A 17,004-nucleotide genomic window follows, 5' to 3' on the forward strand; every position below is an offset into this window, starting at 1 on the left:
CCCATACTTACTTATCCTTCAAAAGGTGACTCAGAGTACGCACTTTCAAAAACATTGTACTGTCTGTCTACTAGGAAAAACAAATTGTGACTTTTTGCACTCCACAGCCTACATACCTTATATTTATTTATCAGTGGTGTTGTAATATTATATCACTTCCTGTTTTTCGTTGAATAATTACAGGCCGGGTTTCAGTCTCTGCAATGGGGAAAAAAGGATGGAGTCAGGCTTCACAGTAGCGAGCCACAATTCAGCATCAGGCAGGCAGTGGACAGGGTGTCTTCTGGTGACCAACATCGGTGGACGAAGCGTCGGCTGCAATGGAGGAGTGCCGCTAATAGGAGGATTTTTTTTCTGCGGGCAACTTACTTACCACTTCCAACAGGACCACTACAACCACATAGATACAGTATCCCTTGCCTTTTTCTCTGACTGTGACTGCATTTCTTTGCTCTCTCTCGGCTTCTACATTGATCCCTTAACACATCACTTAGTCCACTCCACTATCTGCACCACACATAGTCATTTGTAAGTGCTCCTACGTAATTCGCAAGTCGCAGCACGCCCCAGGCCGTAGAGGACTGGGATGGCCCCAATGATGAAGCATGTCACCAAGGGGCAACCCTGGTGAGTGAGGGGACACCTAGAAAAAAAGCAATTTCTCCTTTTCTATCTACTATACCTTCTGTCAGGTTACGCAGCCCCTAAGCGCCTACCGTACTATGAAACTACATTTCCCATGAGTAGGCGGGAGACTTGCAGACTATTTAGTGAGACTATATGAGAGTACCCTTGTATGTTAGGACATCACTTCACTGATGCCTGTCTTGTCTTCTCTTACAGGTATCCTTTCCCTGCTGACCCTACCTTTACCCATCCCACATTTTTTATTTTAGTTTGTTATTTTTCTCCCTCGCCTAATGCCTCGAACACCCTGTGTTTACACTTCTGGGTGTTGGTGACATTTGGAGGTGGAACCATATTTGCATCGACTGGATCACGGGGAGTAAACGTGACACCTTCCAGACCAACCCCATTGAGTGTTGTTGTGAATGGATTTATAGTGACCAGCAAGGCTCTCGGGTATCTGGCTACAGAGACCTTATGTTGAATATAGTTATCAATAATTCCACACAGGCCCTGTACTGTCGCATTCTTTCTTTCCACAGTTGTCGATGATATATTCTTACTCTGCTTGACAAAGAACCATTGCTAATGTGAAAGAACTTCAACCGAATTAGTAGTTATACTTTACCATTTGTTAGGCTACAATGTGGCACTGCTCTACTGTACTTCTGTCACCTGCTATATTCTCAGTTGTACCGTTGAATTGCTCAGGAGGACAAACCAGATTTCATTTTCTTTTTTTTCATAGGCATGCAACTGCCACTGTGTCACACCACTACTACCACCGCTATGAGGAAATTTTATCCGACCAAGATTGCCAACGTTATTCGGTGTTTCCCGTGGAGCCAGCCCTGGGCCTAGCCCTACTTTCAAACACAAATTACAGGTAAGATAAGCGTTTGGTGGTTTGGGGGTATAATGGAGTATTAGTACGAGAGACGAGAGCCTGAAGGTAGTACTACTAAAGTCCTAGGACTCTTGGATTCACTTCACTTAGTCTGTGAGAGGCACTTAGTGTTGAAAACATTTGGGCATTTACACTTAAAGGAAGAAAATGGAACTAAACTTTCAGGAAAACAGTCAACGTTAAACCCCCACCCACCAGGCAAGCAGTAAAAAACAGGTATGCTCAGATAAAGTTTGAAAAAGTATATTTATATCCCTAACAAAATAATCTCCCGCAAGACCCTCCCTAACCCCAACGATTGTCCTTCAAAAGTCCCCAAAAACCCAACTCCCAATTCCCACCCCCCAAAAGTCTCTAAAAAAGGGGCAAGGGACACTATGGGTGGATGCTGTTAACTTTTTGGGCCAGGGCATCATGCTCCTCGCGGAGCAAGGCGAGCTCCTGCTGAAGGCGGGACACCATCAGGGTAGTGCGGCGCAGGCGTGCCTTCACTGCCTTGCAGGTGCAAGGCCTGTGAGAAGCAGCTGTTGGCCTTGCTGCTCGGCGGTGGCGTTTGCCTTTGGCAGCCCGGCTCAGTCTCGGTGGACCACTGTGCTGGGTCACGGTGGCAGCCGGTGAGGCCACGGAGGACGACGTTGTCGTTGTTGTCGACCGCACACTTTCCTCGTCCTCCAGGGCCACCAGCCGCCGATATTCCGCAACAGTGGCCTCGATTCTCCGTTGCCGGGCCGCTCTAGCCAGCTCCTTCCTCCTTGTTCGTTTGGAAGGAGAACCTATATGAAGAAAGAAAGACATAGTCTGTAACCAATGCTCTTTAAGATTAACTCAATCATTCAGCAGAAATGTGTGCTGCAGTACAACTAGCAACTTGCAAGCGCATTACATAACTATTGAGGCCAGTATCTATCTAACCTCACACTTCTTCATCCTTGCTCTAACATTAGTGGGAGTTTAAGGAACAAATTCTATGAGCACTGTGGACTTCCATTGGAGTCGGCTATGAAAGTACACCAGTCTTATTCTTCTTCTTGTCTCTTGTTTTGGAAAATTGGTACGTTATTTTCTGCAAGCCGGCATAATGCCAGCGCGGTAAACTTGCACCCGAGAAAAAGAGACGCACGCCATGAGGAGTGACCTAGACTTGCGTTGCCGTTGCGTTACTGTACCCGTCCAGTACATGCAGGTGGTGAATCTCTTACTTTTCTATTACGGGTGGCACTGAGAATACTCTGTTACAACTCAAGGGCTACTGCTTAATTAATTTAACTTTCACCCTACAGTGGAAATGAGTACTAGAAATGGAAAATTGAAGAAGATAAATAATCTGATTATCTATCACTTCACATGAGATGTTTTTGCTTACATATGGGATGACTTTAGGTGCTTTGCTTTTTATTGAGTGACAGGCAGTGATACATCCACACATGAATGACTGAGTACTACTAAACTTATTAAGAGAGGTAGGGAGTGGCCACCATAATAACCGGATCTATGCAGTGCTTGCAATACAAACTACTGCTACTACTTATGGTAGTATTTGGACAAAATTAAAAGTTCTTTTCCTTGCCTTTCCTACACTGGAACGGACGTGCGGGTGCAGTGTTACATGCTCTTCAAAGTTACACTTAGTTCATCCACTGACCATCTACTCTCTCTAGATCATGGGTACTCACAAACTTTCTCTCAGGGGCTACATTTACAGTGTAGTTTGTGGCCGAGGGCCGCACTGGTGGGGGCGGAGTCAGAGGGGGCGGGGCTAAAGCAAAACGATAACTTGTGACCATGAGGTTGCACACAGGTCCCTGCAGCAGATGCCCTCATCCACTGAGCCACCAGACCCAGCATTTACATACATCTCTCTCCCTCCTGCTGTCCCTCCTGCCCTCCCTCCATCTCTCTCTCCCTCCTGCCCTCCCTCTCCCTCTGTCATCTCACTGTGTGTGTGTCTATCTGTGTCAGCCTTCAGCCCGGGTTGAGACCGCTTCCTCAACGCGCACACACAGACAACAACACCAAAGTACTTAACAGGTCTTTAAAAGACCATTAACATATTATTGAGGCTTTGTTTCTTTTAGCGCCCCTGCTTCTCCACCCTGACAATCACTGCTTGCCCGGCCCCACAGAGCAGAGGCTTTGTTCTATTTCACCTCTTTGTGGCCTTGCATCTCCACTCTGCTCTGTGGGGGCCGGGGGAGCAGTGATTGTCAGAGTGGAGATGCAGGGGCGCTAACAGGTGAAATACAAAAAAGCCTCTGCTCTGTGGGGGCCGGGGGAGCAGTGATTGTCTGCAAGGTCTGCGCACCGCCAAGGAAGGCTTGCCGGGCCACCACCGGCCCGCGGGCCGTACTATGAGTACCCCTGCTCTAGATACACATATGCTATCTAAGAGTCAGATAGTAGCATGATCCAGGTATATGGACACATACAGTTTCTGTGTCACCCACCCAGGCTGTTGTCCTTCCACCCATCATTGCTTCATCATTCACCCAGCCATGCATCTCATATTCTTGCCTTCCCAGCTAGTCTTCAATCTCAATAAGTAAGGAATATATAAGAGCTTACCTCTGGCCGCCACCACCGTCTCAACTCTCACAGCCGCCGCCGCCGCCTCCTCCCCTGATGATGAATTGCCCTCCGCCTCCGTGTCGAGCACCACCACCACACTGGCCCCGCCACCAGATGTTCCACCTACAAAGTACATTTAAGAATCTTAGAATAAAGCACTCACTAGTATTTGGTCTAGGAATGAAGACATGTGAAAACAATGTAATTTGTGACTGTCTACGTTAAAGTTAAAAAAAATGTCCCTTTTTCCAGGGAAGGTTGTCTTGCTGCACTTTTTGGCACAACTGATGAAGGCTGATTTTTTAACACGCACCATTTTTCTCCACACAGACAGAAGATGGACTTCTAACAACAAGATCAAGTTGAAACCAGGTGAGAGCTCGGCTCGACCACAAGAAATGTCTTCAATTAATCGTCAGCACTAACCACTTTTCCATTATCAGTTAAACGTTTAGTTTTATTATGACTTCATTTTAATAAATGTGTTTACATTTAATAAAGCTTTTAAATTTAAATACAATCTGTGTTTTTTGGTCCTCCAGACTAGAGTGACTGAACGAAAGGTTTTGCAATTTTTGCAAGCATGAGTCCAGATAGAACACTTCAAAAGACATTATGGACAATCCCAGAGGACTGCACTAAGTTGATAGAGCTATTGCTGACTAGAATCATGGGAGTTTCGCCAACCGTGCAATCTTAGTTAGCTACACAGACAGACTAATAAGAATAATCTAGTAATACCACAGGGAGTCATAGTAGAGGCAGGATAAGAATTTAGATACAGTCTACAAGAAGAGCAAAGACAATTTTGAAAAAATTCAAATGAGGAACGCTAGGAAAAATAGGTACTAGTCTAAAATGAAAACTTACTGGGGCCAGCAGAGGAGCCCTCGCCTGCCCGATCCTGGCCCTGTTGATGAACAGCATCCGCCGCCTGCTGCTCCTGTGTCCTCCTCTCGCCCCTGGGGGGAGCTGACGTACAACATGAAAGAAAGAACAGAAAACATGGATGATTGTTGCTTGTCAATGTCAACCAAATCAAACATTTCAAAAGAACAATAACAAAATATTTCCGCGAAATTATATTGATTATGGTTACTTTTTATTTATTTGCGGACCTGTGACTTCGAAAGTCACGTAACTCACTAAACAAAGTACTGAAACGTTCACCTAGGACTGGCAGGCAGCAGTCCGCAGGCAAGACGCAAAGTGACAGACAAACTCCATTGTGATTTCAGTCAGATCAGTGACAACACTAACAGTTGCCTGCTACATTACCAGTCATTTAAATAGTCAAACTATCAATCCACCGCCACTATTTTTCTTATTGTCAGGGTTACAAAGGAAGGGGCAGATTTAAGCCCTTGCGGCTCTTTTGCGCCGTTCTTGCGTGACTTTTGTGACGCAGCAGCTAAACAAAAAAGGGCGCCATGGTGCGGCGTATAATATTATAACAACGTGACGCATTTGGGAGATGCATCCCGTTATAAAGCCCTGCGCCATCAGGGGGCGTTCCGGCGCAAGGGAGGGCATTCCTGCGCTGGAACACATCCTAATAGTGGCTGAGGGAAATCTACAAAATATCAATCAGTCACCTTTAGGACAATGATGCGTCACACAAACCCTGCACCTGCTTGAAGCAGACGTACGGCTTGACCCAGCATTGGGGAGATAGGGTACCCCAGAGCATTGATGGAGCTGCGCCATCGTTGCGACGCAACTCCAGCAGTAAAGCTTCGGTGACGTTTTGGGCCCATGGGGAGCCGCATTGCAAATACGGCGCACCATGTTTGGTGGTGGTAGCGGGCCGCACAATTAATGGCGCATCCCTGCTACTTTGCAGGGATGCGACGGTAATTGCAATTCTGCCCCTTAGGGGCATACTTACTTACGCGTTCTGGCGCATCTCCAGAGATGCGCCAGATCAAATGCGTCACGCAAAACTACCCTTGCGACACGGCAGATGTGCCTCATTTACAATGCGGCGCGCCCTGGCGCAAGGGTAGGCACTTGCGTGACGCATCTCGTCACGTAAGAGCGGCGCATCGCTGGAGTCACGTCGCCAACGCAATGCAACTCCAGTAATGCTCAGGGCCACCCAATACTTTACATGCTGTGTCAGTCCTTTCGCCTGCTTCGAGCAGACATAAGGAATTGAATTGACGTAGCAGCGTCGCAGAAGTGCCTGCGTTAAATCTTGTAGATTTCACGCAGGCAATTTTGCGAGGCGCACAGCCGCTGGACCGCCCACCCTGCGTACTAGGAACGCACCCATTGTGGTGCAGGCCCATGGCTTTATAACGTGACGCATCTCCCTAGATGCGTCATGCTGTAAATGACTTGCAGGGATGCGGCACGTTTACGCCGCTGTTGCGTCACGCAAGGCAACGTAAACGTGGCGCAAGGGGCTTGTAAATGTAATCTGCCCCCTAGTGTCTAGCATTACGCAGTTCTGTTAAGTACACTCATACATAATAGTTACTCAGGCCAATGAGACCACGAAATAGAAAACAAATAAGCATAGTAGCAACCCCACTGAGAAGGAGAGCAGTGCACCTGAAATGCACAGAAGATTTTGAAATATAATTTAACTACAATGTAATCGTCATCAGCGGCATTATTGGCTTGCTCCATGTAAAAAACAAATATTTGCAATACAACAACACAGAGCAGGAGAAAACATCATAGTAGTGAGTGATTAAATGCCAATGGCTACTACTACTCACCAAGGCCGGGGATCTCCAAGCCGAGCTGGTCCAGCAGGTCGCGCTCGCGGTCCAGGAGGTCCGTCCAGCGATGGGTGACCTGGCTGTAGGTGCGCTGGACCCCGTAGAGGTGGGATATGGCCCAGCACACCTTCTCCCACCGCTTCCGGCGCTCCCGCATGTTATAGCCGCCGGCCGCGATCCTGCCGCCTCCCGCGATGGTCCTGGGCAGGCGGCGCTGGACGAAGTAGACCAGCGCGCCCACTTCCTCCGGGCTGAATATCTCCCGGCGCGTCACCTGCTCCCCCCTCGATCTCACGCCTGCTGTCCTGCCACTGGGTCCAGCACTACTCCCCGCCGCCGCTGCGGCCCTCAAGTGCCTGGGCAGCTTCACGGCGCCTGGCTTGACCATGGTCTGGGCAGGTAAGGTAGGAAGAAGTAGAAAATTAAGAAAGAATAGGATAGGGAAGAAGAAAAGAAAAGAGTTTACAAAAGTAGTTTAAAAGTAAAGAAAAATAGCAGAAAAGACAAAAATATACAGCTAGGAAAAGAGAGGGATAGATAAGAAGCAAAATCGTAAAAAAAAAACTGAAAACAAGCAAAGGATGGCAAAGATATCAAGAGGATTAAACACCATGCCCAGACACAGGAAATGAATGAAAAACAAGATGGCCGGCGCCCGTTTCCGAGCGCGAAAGTCAGTTCGCGCGAGATTTTCCTCGCGATCTCGTGCGAACCTCTAGATTTCCCGCGCGATCTCGTGCGAACCTCTACTCGCAATGCGCTTACTGCGCGAGATTATACATAGCGGGCGGAAACGGAAATACGTCACGCAAACAAAATGGCCGCGCCCGTACTCGACCTTGGGGTAAATTCGCGTGTTGCGCTGCAAGCGGCTCGCGAATACTGCAAAAAAACTCGCGAAACAACAAGCCGCAAAAAAATAAAATGCTCATTCGCACGAATTGGCGGCTTCCGCGGTCGGTTTCGCACGACGCCGCGCCCCGCGAATAGCGCGAAAAAAACCGCAAAACGATTTCAGCAAAAGCAAAAGCAATGAGCAGGTGCAAAAGGTCAACCTCATGATTTGTAACGATTCTTTGTATTGCTTCCTGAGGGGGCCCTCCAGAATTCGGTTGCCTGCTTGCAACTATTGTGTGACCCTGCTCTGACCTTAACTGTATGCCACAAAGGTCCTGATTTACAGCTAAAGGAGCAGACAAGCAGGTGCCAGGCTGGAACTTTAAATTCTTTCAGTGACACATTAATTAGCCCCTAATTCATTATTGTCAGTTGGGGCAGGGCAGGTGTTGTAACTAATTTTGCAACAATGAAAGCACTTAGCAAGTGCAAAAGATCACTAATCAGGGCGCACTAAGGAAGCAGGTGCCAGCTAAAAAAATATTCTGTGACACATTAATCAGCCCCAAATTAATTCAGGTCACTTGAGGCAGGGAAGGTGTGCTTTGCTTTGCCGAAAATAATGTACACTGGACAACCAGAGGGTGTGGTGATGAAACAGAGGGTGGCATGGGTGGGCCAGAGGGTGGCATGAGTAGTCAGAGAGTGGCAGTGGTGACAGAGAGTGGCAGTGATGAAGAAGAGTGTCCCAAACAGGCTGGACACGTAGAAACAACAAGTTCGCAAAACTTGCGACCCGACAGGTAAGTTCGCAAATTGCGAAATTGTAAAAACCCTCGCGAACTGGCAGAAACACGGGCGAACACAAAAAAAAAAATCCGCAAATTCGCGGGAATTCGCGGATTTTGCGGATTGCGAATCCGCAAATCCGCAAAATTCGCGAACGCGAGATCCGCAAAATTCGCCCATGCTTACCCAGAATTCACCTTCCTGGAATCCAAAGTCCTTTCTGGGCCTCAAGACATGCCAGGGTTCAGCACACAGGTCCGGAATTGCCACCTGTGAACTCATCTCCAATTAAAAGATGCGCAATACGAGAAATTCACGGTAAATATACACTTTTCTTAAGCATCTAATGGTAGGACGGCAACACTAGACAGGAACCTCCAACTGTCCCCACATTAAAGTAATGCATTCCGCCCATGCCTAGACATACCAATTCTAACATCGAAGGAATGCCAACAAGAGAACCTAACAGAAGCAAAGGTGACATGTCTCAAAAAGTGTTTTTTCGGCTCTAGCTTTTTGGTACCAATGAGGGGTGTGACAATATAGTGGAGCTCAGAGTCGACAGCCAAGAGAAATGACTGAATGAGTAAGAAACTTATAGTGCACAAACGTTCACCTAAAATTGGTATCTTGGTGCTAGAACAAGTGTTAAACAGCCATTACTTCAACAAGGGGCTTTGTACCAGCTTAACAGAAACAGGACATTTATAAGGCTTTCCTAAACTGAGATGAGAGGAGATCGGCAGCACATTTTCCAGTTGAGGGATGCGCACACAGAGATCTTCCACCTATCCTTCATTTCCTCACTCGCTTAACTGAAAAGAACATATTTCAAAAGTGAAGCTTTTTAAGAGGAAAATAAAATTTAAATCGAGAAGCCAAAGGTGACTTATGTAGTTGATGAAAAACTGTATACACAAGGCAAAGAGCCTTCAGTGAGATTCTATGTTTCACAAACAGACCTTTGTGACCCAACAGAAAGAAGAGCTGGGCACCTCCATGAACTTGGGAAAGATGCTATACTGGAAAAAATGGTACCCTTGTAAGGTTTGCGAACGGCAAAAAAATAGCTCTCCTTAGTAAGGAACAGGGCCAGCATAGTCATATGATGGTACGGCCGGTAATATTTAAATGGAATAAAATTGCTGCGTTCTATGGGGCAAATTTACAAGAAAGTGCAGCAGCACGGCACAGCAAGCCCTTTGGCTGTGCCATGCTGTGGCACTTTCAGAACACAGGAATGCAACATATTTACAATGATATGTCACATTCCTAGCTTTCCCCAGCGCAGGCGCACAAACAGCTGCCATGCACAGGCGCAGGTACCCTTGCACCATGGTGCAAGGATGCCTGCGTCATGGGGAGGTTGTTTTTGTGCAGGAATGGTCTCCCTCCTGCACAAAAACAATCATTACAGGCATTTTCCTCTTTCAATGCGTCCGGTAGAATGCAACCCCTAGGGTGGCGTGGTATACTGACGCATTACGCATTCCTCGTAAGTCTGGAAATGTTCTCATGGGTGTATTCATGGCTGTTGCGTGGGAACACCCACAGTAACACCCATGGAACGCCCCTTCCATGCAAAGTGCTGTGTGTGAAGGGGCCATATTTATAAGGAGAGGAAAAGTGATGTAGTGTTGCTTTTCCTGTCCTTGTAAATATGGGGCAGAGAAATGTGCTGCCAGTGCATCACAAAAAGTGACGTACTGGCAGTGCAAAGGGCTTGTAACTCTGCCCCTGTGTATCTATGTAGCATGAACATGGAGAGAGGAAATAGGTTATAGCTGAGCAGAAGGCCTTATTTGACCTATGGCTTGTGTTTTCTCTCATTGATACCTTGCATGAACATGGTGGAAACAAAAACGCATAGTGTGACTAGGACTGGCTAGGACATACTACAAACACATATCTCTTCTAAAGTTTGATTAGAAAATGTGTGCTGTTAACTCACTCAAATGGGGTCAGTTATGGCCTTGTCCGATTCCTTGAGCTATATCAACCCCCACATAAGAGATTCGGATTATATTGAGAGTGTGGAGGTGCAGGAAGGAAGTTGCTATTGATTTCAATTCTTTTCAGCTGAACATAAAAGAAAATAATGGATTTAGAAGTATACTATGATTCGCGGCAGTTTAGTAACCCCCTACACGATCAACAACAACAACCACTCACCAGTTAGAATTCCATGATTTGAATTGTTAAACACATCTGATGTAAGTAGACTTGCTTCTCTTTTGGTGGAGGAGTAAAACATGTTTGCTGTAAATTGTCGTATGAAAGAATTTGAAAAACATACCACTGTTATCAAGCACACTTGACATTTTTAAAAGCAGCTCTGAAGTAACGACCCATGACTAACACAGAATATTTTAGAAGAAGCTATGCTTTAGCTGATTTCTAAACACTCAGAAGCCCCGAACATTATTATATCACGAGGCTCTCTAATAAAAGGGCGCCGGTGTGAATACAAGAATAGTTAATACTCTGCATAGCTCGGCCAAATGGGTGCGACACGCACGCCCAAGCAATGGCTGTGTTATTTATATGACTGAAAAGCAGGGACAGTTTTTACTTTGCCCTTTCTGAATATAGCAAATACTAACACGTGAATCTATTCAACCAGTTTTAGCCAGAGCAGACAGTAGATATTTTCGGCTACGTCCTAAATATGCCCTGGCTGTGTTATTGTAGGATCCCTCTGGCTAAAGCGACCTACACAAGTGCTTTTGGGACAGTAAAATATCCAGTTTTGAAAAGCACATAAAGATCAAATGTAACCCCATTCAGATTGTTGACGTTCTAACTGTTGACACACATGCTATAGATGGTCTGTCCCTTCATCCTTTTTTTCTCAGTACTATTGTGCCCCTAGGTCGGTCACTTGCCTTTTTATGAATAGGAGGTGGTTCTGATTCACAAATCTTTTTCTAAGCCCAAATCTTATTTACACCTGTAAACGGCCTGAATTTTCATATGCCTACAGTACGTATGTATGACAAAAGCCCATATACATCTAAAGTATTGTCTGGATTAGATACCAGTAATCTTTAGTACTTCTATTCTACATTCCTTAGCCCAAGCCTTAAGATCCCCCCAGCAAACCTCAAGTTATCAAGTAGTTTGGTTGGGATCTTGAATACAACAAACCCATACCCTTTAATTAGTGAAACAGGGTGGCATTTTAAGGATGGAATCAGAAGACAGATGCTTCGTAAGGGGTGCCCACAGTGATACTGGACTCACCACCATGTAAGTATTGGCACAAGGAAAGTGGAATCGGAGTAATGAAGATTGTGAGTAAATAATGTATACATATCTAGATATTTCCCTTAGGAACATTCACTTTTCCATATCCATTCTTTAGAGCATACATGTATAGTATTATATATTACTTTCTCATCTATATCCCGCTCGCACTTAATGCAGACATGCCAAAGTAAAGATGTCTTTTATACTGCTAGAAGAAATACAGTATGAGTCATGCAGCAAAGTAAATGTAATTGAAAAACATTAACCCATCCTTTAACATCAGGACTATTCATGATGCGTTATTTGTATTCAAACTTTTTGTACTAAACTGCAGTTTAGTCCCTTGGCCTAGATTCAACCTGCAGCGACTAACACATCTAGAAGGCCTTCCCCAAGTTGCTGCAGTAAAAATATCGAAAAGCAGACTCCAGCACATTCAACTCATTAGGCCGCCATTCCCCTTGTGAATCTAGAAAAGCAAATTCCATATTTGAGTAAGCAATAGAAATTGCCTCCTTAATTCAGCAACCTAGACAGTGAGGTTTTACAAATTCTATTAGCCTGGGCATAATTTACTAACAATGAATCACATATGAATCACTTTATCTGAAATCTGCTGATCTAGACAAATGCATTTTGACTGCTCTGACCACATGGAATACATGCAGTAACATTTCCTGTTATGAAACTGGATTAGGACATAATGGCAAAAGAATGAAAAATGTCCTAACTATCGTAACAGAAAGTTTCAATTCTATTAAGGACTGGGAGGGAGAATTATGCTTTAACTTTCTTCACTTTAATAACAGCAGGTATTTTAAAGTCACCAAAAAAATCCACTAATTCCATGAAACATAGGGAATATCACAAGAAACTATAGTGTCTCCATGGATAGAGTGTCCTTTGCTGTCTGCATCAATCACAGGGCTCCGAGATGATGGTAGTCCTCTTTTACTGTCCAATCTCCCTCTTTCGTCGCTGTAGGCCAGCCTAGAAGCTTCACGAATCTTGTTTACCTGAATCGCCAGAAACCCAAAGCAGAATATAAGCGCCAGTCATGGCTAAGGCTTAGCATGCAAGGAAACAGTAGAATAAAATGCACAGTAACATCAGATGACATCAAAACCATCAAAATATGCTACTCACCCCAGTACATGGGCGGGAAGGAATCAAAGGGACTTTGTACCCTGGGTGGGATAATCCTCGCCTCCGAGTCCTTAATAGAATTTAAACTTTCTGTTACAATAGCTAGGAAATTTTTTATTCTATGTCAGGACCGGAGGCGAGGAATATGCTCGTTTAAAGCTTGCTCACCAACAAGTGAGCCATGTCAATAATAGGCATAAAATAAAACCGCTTAAAAGTAGAGTCTGAATACCAGTCTGCTTAAGTCAGAATGTCTTCCAGACGAACTCCCAGGCTAAATGCCTTGGAGGCCATTGCTCCTCTGGCCGAGTGAGCGCCGAAGGATCGAAGGTCGATTCCGGCCTCTTGCATGATCCACCTTACCCATCTGGCAATAGTGGGGGAAGAAACTGACTTGTGAGGTTTCTTAAGCGCAATGAGTAATTGCTGCTCTCCCGGAGGACGGAGCTCCTCTGACATTTCCTCATACACTTTAAGGCAAGCCACCAACCATAGCTTCGGAGAATCCGGGATCGCCGGATAAGAAATGGATCTCGTTTCACACTTCGTTCGTCTGCGAATCGTAACAGTGACCCCTGTAGGGGAAACAATTCTACTGGTAACATCAAGGGTACTGACATCTGAAACCCTTCTGCATGAGATAAGGCAGAGAAGCATTGCCAACTTCGCCAATAGTTCTTTCCTAGAGAGGAACCTATTCGGCTGCCAAGACAAAAACAAATGTAAGACCTGATTAACATACCAAAGCTGAGAATAACGAGGCTCAGGCGGTAGCGAGAGACAGATGCCTCGGAGGAGACGGCAGACCAAGGGATGCTCGTCCACAGGGGATTCGTCAATCATGGTATGACCCACCGAAATGGCAGAATGGAATGTGTTGATAGTCCTATAAGCCAAGCCCTCCTCTGCCAGAGAGGCCAAAAAATTCAGAATAAAGTCACATCCATTGCCACGGGATTGAGACTCCGTTGCTCACACCAACGATAGCACCTCCTCCAGGTGGAGCGGTAGTTCTTGACGGTGCTGTCGGCCAAAGCCTTTGACAAAAGGCCTGGGACTGCCCAGCGTCCCATGTAATCCTTCATGCTATGAGGACGAGAGAGCCCTGTTCTATCAGTGGATGAGGAACTCCGTCCGGATTGAGAAGAAGAGTCGGAAAGTGGTGGAGTGGGATTGGAAAATCCCAAGAAAGTTCCAGAAGAACCAGAAACCACACTTGAGACCTCCAGATCGGGGAAATTAGAACCATGTCTGCATTCTGGCGTCTCACCTGGGCTGAGACCCTCGTGATCATGGCAAACGGGGGAAAGGTATAGCCTTGCTTGTTCCGCCAATTCTGAAGAAATGGGTCTGTCTGCACTGCCAGAGGATCCGGTTTCCAACTGAAGAACTTGGGCAGCTGGTGATCTAAGCGAGAGGCAAAGACGTCCACTGAAAATGGACCCCAGAGGGACTGGAGATCTGCGAAAACCCCCAGGTGCAATTTCCAAAGACTTCCATCGTGGAAATGGCAAGACTGAAAGTCTGCAATCTGGTTGTCCCGACCCGGAAGGTATTCCGCCGTCACGGACACATGATGGTCCATACAATATTGCCAAAAGTTCGCTGCCATGTACTAGAGAGCCCTTGAACGCGTGCCCCCAATATGGTATATGTACCGGACGGCTGATATGTTGTCCATCTTGAGCAGGACACAAGATCGTACTGAGTCTTTGGTCCAACATTGGATTGCAAACGACCCCGCTAAATGTTCCAGACAGTTGATGTGCAAATGCTGCTTCAGAGGAGACCACACACCTCCTGTTGCAAACTCGCCACATCGCGCGCCCCAGCCTGATCTGCTGGCGTCTGACTCGATAACGATATCTGGTGCGGAACGTAAGATCGCACGTCCATTCCAGGCTTCCATGTTGGATAGCCACCATTATATCTCTTCCCTGGCTTCCGCAGAGAGGCACTTCTTCACAGAGTAGGAGAGGCCTCTGCGAAGGTGCTGGGCCTTGAGGCGTTGCAAGGCCCTGTAATGGAGAGGGCATGGGAAAATAGCCTGAATTGACGCCAACAGAAGACGGACGATGCAGGCTACCTGTCTGAGGGAGAGCTGGTGCTGGGTGAGAGCTCTCCTCAGCTTGTGACGGATTTTTGTCATCTTCCGGGAAGGAAGGCTGAGAGTAGCAGCTATGGAGTTGATGGAAAACCCCAGGAAAACGAGCCTCTGGGACAGTAGAAGCACACTTTGCCTCGTTTATCACAAAGCCGAGGCTTTGGAGCAGATTGACCGCTGTGTGTAGGTGTTGAGACAGAATCCTGGGACATTGCGTCATGAGTAAAATGTCGTCCAGATAAACTTTGGGTCGCATCCCGGACGCAGAACCTTGGTGAAGCACCAAGGAGCGGAGGAGAGACTGAAAGGGAGTGTAGTGAATTCGTACACCTTGTTTCGCAAAAGGAACTGCAGGAACCTCCAGTGTGGATGAAAAATTTGTATGGTCAGGAATGCGTCTTTTAGGTCGAGACGCGCCATGCCGTCGCTTGGTCTAAGAAGATCGCAAAGAAGATGGATTCCCTCCCTCTTGAAGTGGCGGTAAACCAGCTACTCGTTGAATTCGCGCAAATTGATGACGAGCCTCTGGCCTTGTCCGCTTTGTCCACTTACAAAAAGATTGCTGAGGAAGCCACGAGCATAGGAAGTGGTTTGAACGACCGCTCTTTTGGGCAAAGGAGACCGGACCTCCTGATTGACCAATGCGTCATCTACTGCCGAGAACACTAGAGGATGCGGCGGAGCTGGCTGGATAGACTACCAGAGAAACTCTATATGAAACCCTCGGACAGTTTGGAGTACCCATGAGTCGCCCGTGACAGAAGTCCAAGCCTGGAAAAAATGTGCCAACCGGTCCCCCACTTTTAGATGGGAAGAAGGGAGAACACTCATCGGAAGAACTGGAAGTGCCGCCACCTCTGCCACCACGGTTCTTTCCTCGCCGTCCCCTGGTAGGGTAGAAGTTGCAGAATCTGGCTTGATCCTGGTAAGATGCCTGGTTGGAGCCTCCTCTCTGCTGCTTAGGATGGCCGGACGAGCAGCCTCTGCCTTGTCCGGCTCCTTGGAAAACACTTGGGCGAAAGACCTTCCGTATTGAAGTTTGCGCCCTGTCCAAGGACGTGAAAGTGTTCACGAAGCGCCTCAGCTCCTTCATAAAGGGCTCGCCAGAAAGGCCTCCTTGGGCAACAGCTCCCACCTACGAATCCGCCAAGTCCCCAAGTTTGGGGTTCACTTTTATCAAAAGGGATCTTCGCCGTTCTGTCGATATGGCGCAGTTGGCATGCCCCAGAAATACCACCACGCGCTGGACCCAAGATGAGAGGTTCTCCAGAGAGATCAGGATGATTTGGCCTCTTCAGCCACATAGAGGATCTTCGTTATAGACCCAAGAATGTCAAGGAGCTTGCCTTGGCAAGTTCGCCAAGACCTATTGATACCCTTCTTAGGGTCCTTTATGAATATTTGCAAAAATGTCGCCATTGGAGGGTCAATGTCTGGGGTTACTGCCACCTTACCTTCCAAAGAGGGGCGAGGACACTCCGCCCTAAGTTGCGCACTGAGGCCTCTAACAGCCGGCGGATGAGGCTGGCGATGGACTGGGAGACCTTGTCACAGGGCGCCCAGTCAGAGGATCTAGGGTGCAAAATGTCATCGGGATCAAGCGTATCTGCGCAAAGATTCTGCTCATCTGCACCAGGAACAGGAATGGCAGATGCTGGCTGCGAAGGACACCAGGGACGTGAAGGCCCAGCTTCCTCATCGTCCCTTTCAGCAGAGTCTCCAGGAACGGTCATCACAAGAGGGGGTTTGCTGGCTAAGAAAGCCTGCTTGAGGTGAGCAAAGGCATCCGTGTCAACCCCCGTTTCCTTGGCATGCTTGGTGAGGGGAGGTTGTGGGTCAGCTGGAGTATTGCTGGAAGGAGGGAGGCCGGAATGGCCTGAGCTGCCTTGGACAATTTATCACAGGCTAGCTCAATTTTGCGGGAGAGGCGGTCTTCTAAAGGGGCCATAGCCTGCTCCACCGCTTTATGGATGGAAGAATCTACTGCGTCGTAGAAATCCTCATCCCATTGCAATGCCGTGAGTGGGGCTTCCTCCCACTAGTCATCCAGG

The 17,004-nt window shown here is 47.0% G+C and overlaps 1 protein-coding gene across 1 annotated transcript; it reads right to left on the reverse strand.

Moving 5' to 3' along the window:
- Positions 1-677: 677 nt before the first annotated feature.
- LOC147708998 (uncharacterized) lies at positions 678-16,686 on the reverse strand. The gene is made up of 5 exons (XM_086925833.1): positions 16,408-16,686; positions 13,340-13,424; positions 4,970-5,071; positions 4,097-4,222; positions 678-2,307 (listed from the first exon to the last, which is right to left on the reverse strand). The coding sequence occupies exons 1-5, from the start codon at positions 16,684-16,686 to the stop codon at positions 1,910-1,912; spliced, it is 990 nt and encodes a 329-aa protein (XP_086781959.1). The 3' UTR covers positions 678-1,909.
- Positions 16,687-17,004: the final 318 nt, after the last annotated feature.

Source organism: Lissotriton vulgaris, chromosome 6 (assembly GCF_964263255.1).
Source record: "Lissotriton vulgaris chromosome 6, aLisVul1.2, whole genome shotgun sequence".
NCBI classification, from domain to species: Eukaryota; Metazoa; Chordata; class Amphibia; order Caudata; family Salamandridae; genus Lissotriton; species Lissotriton vulgaris.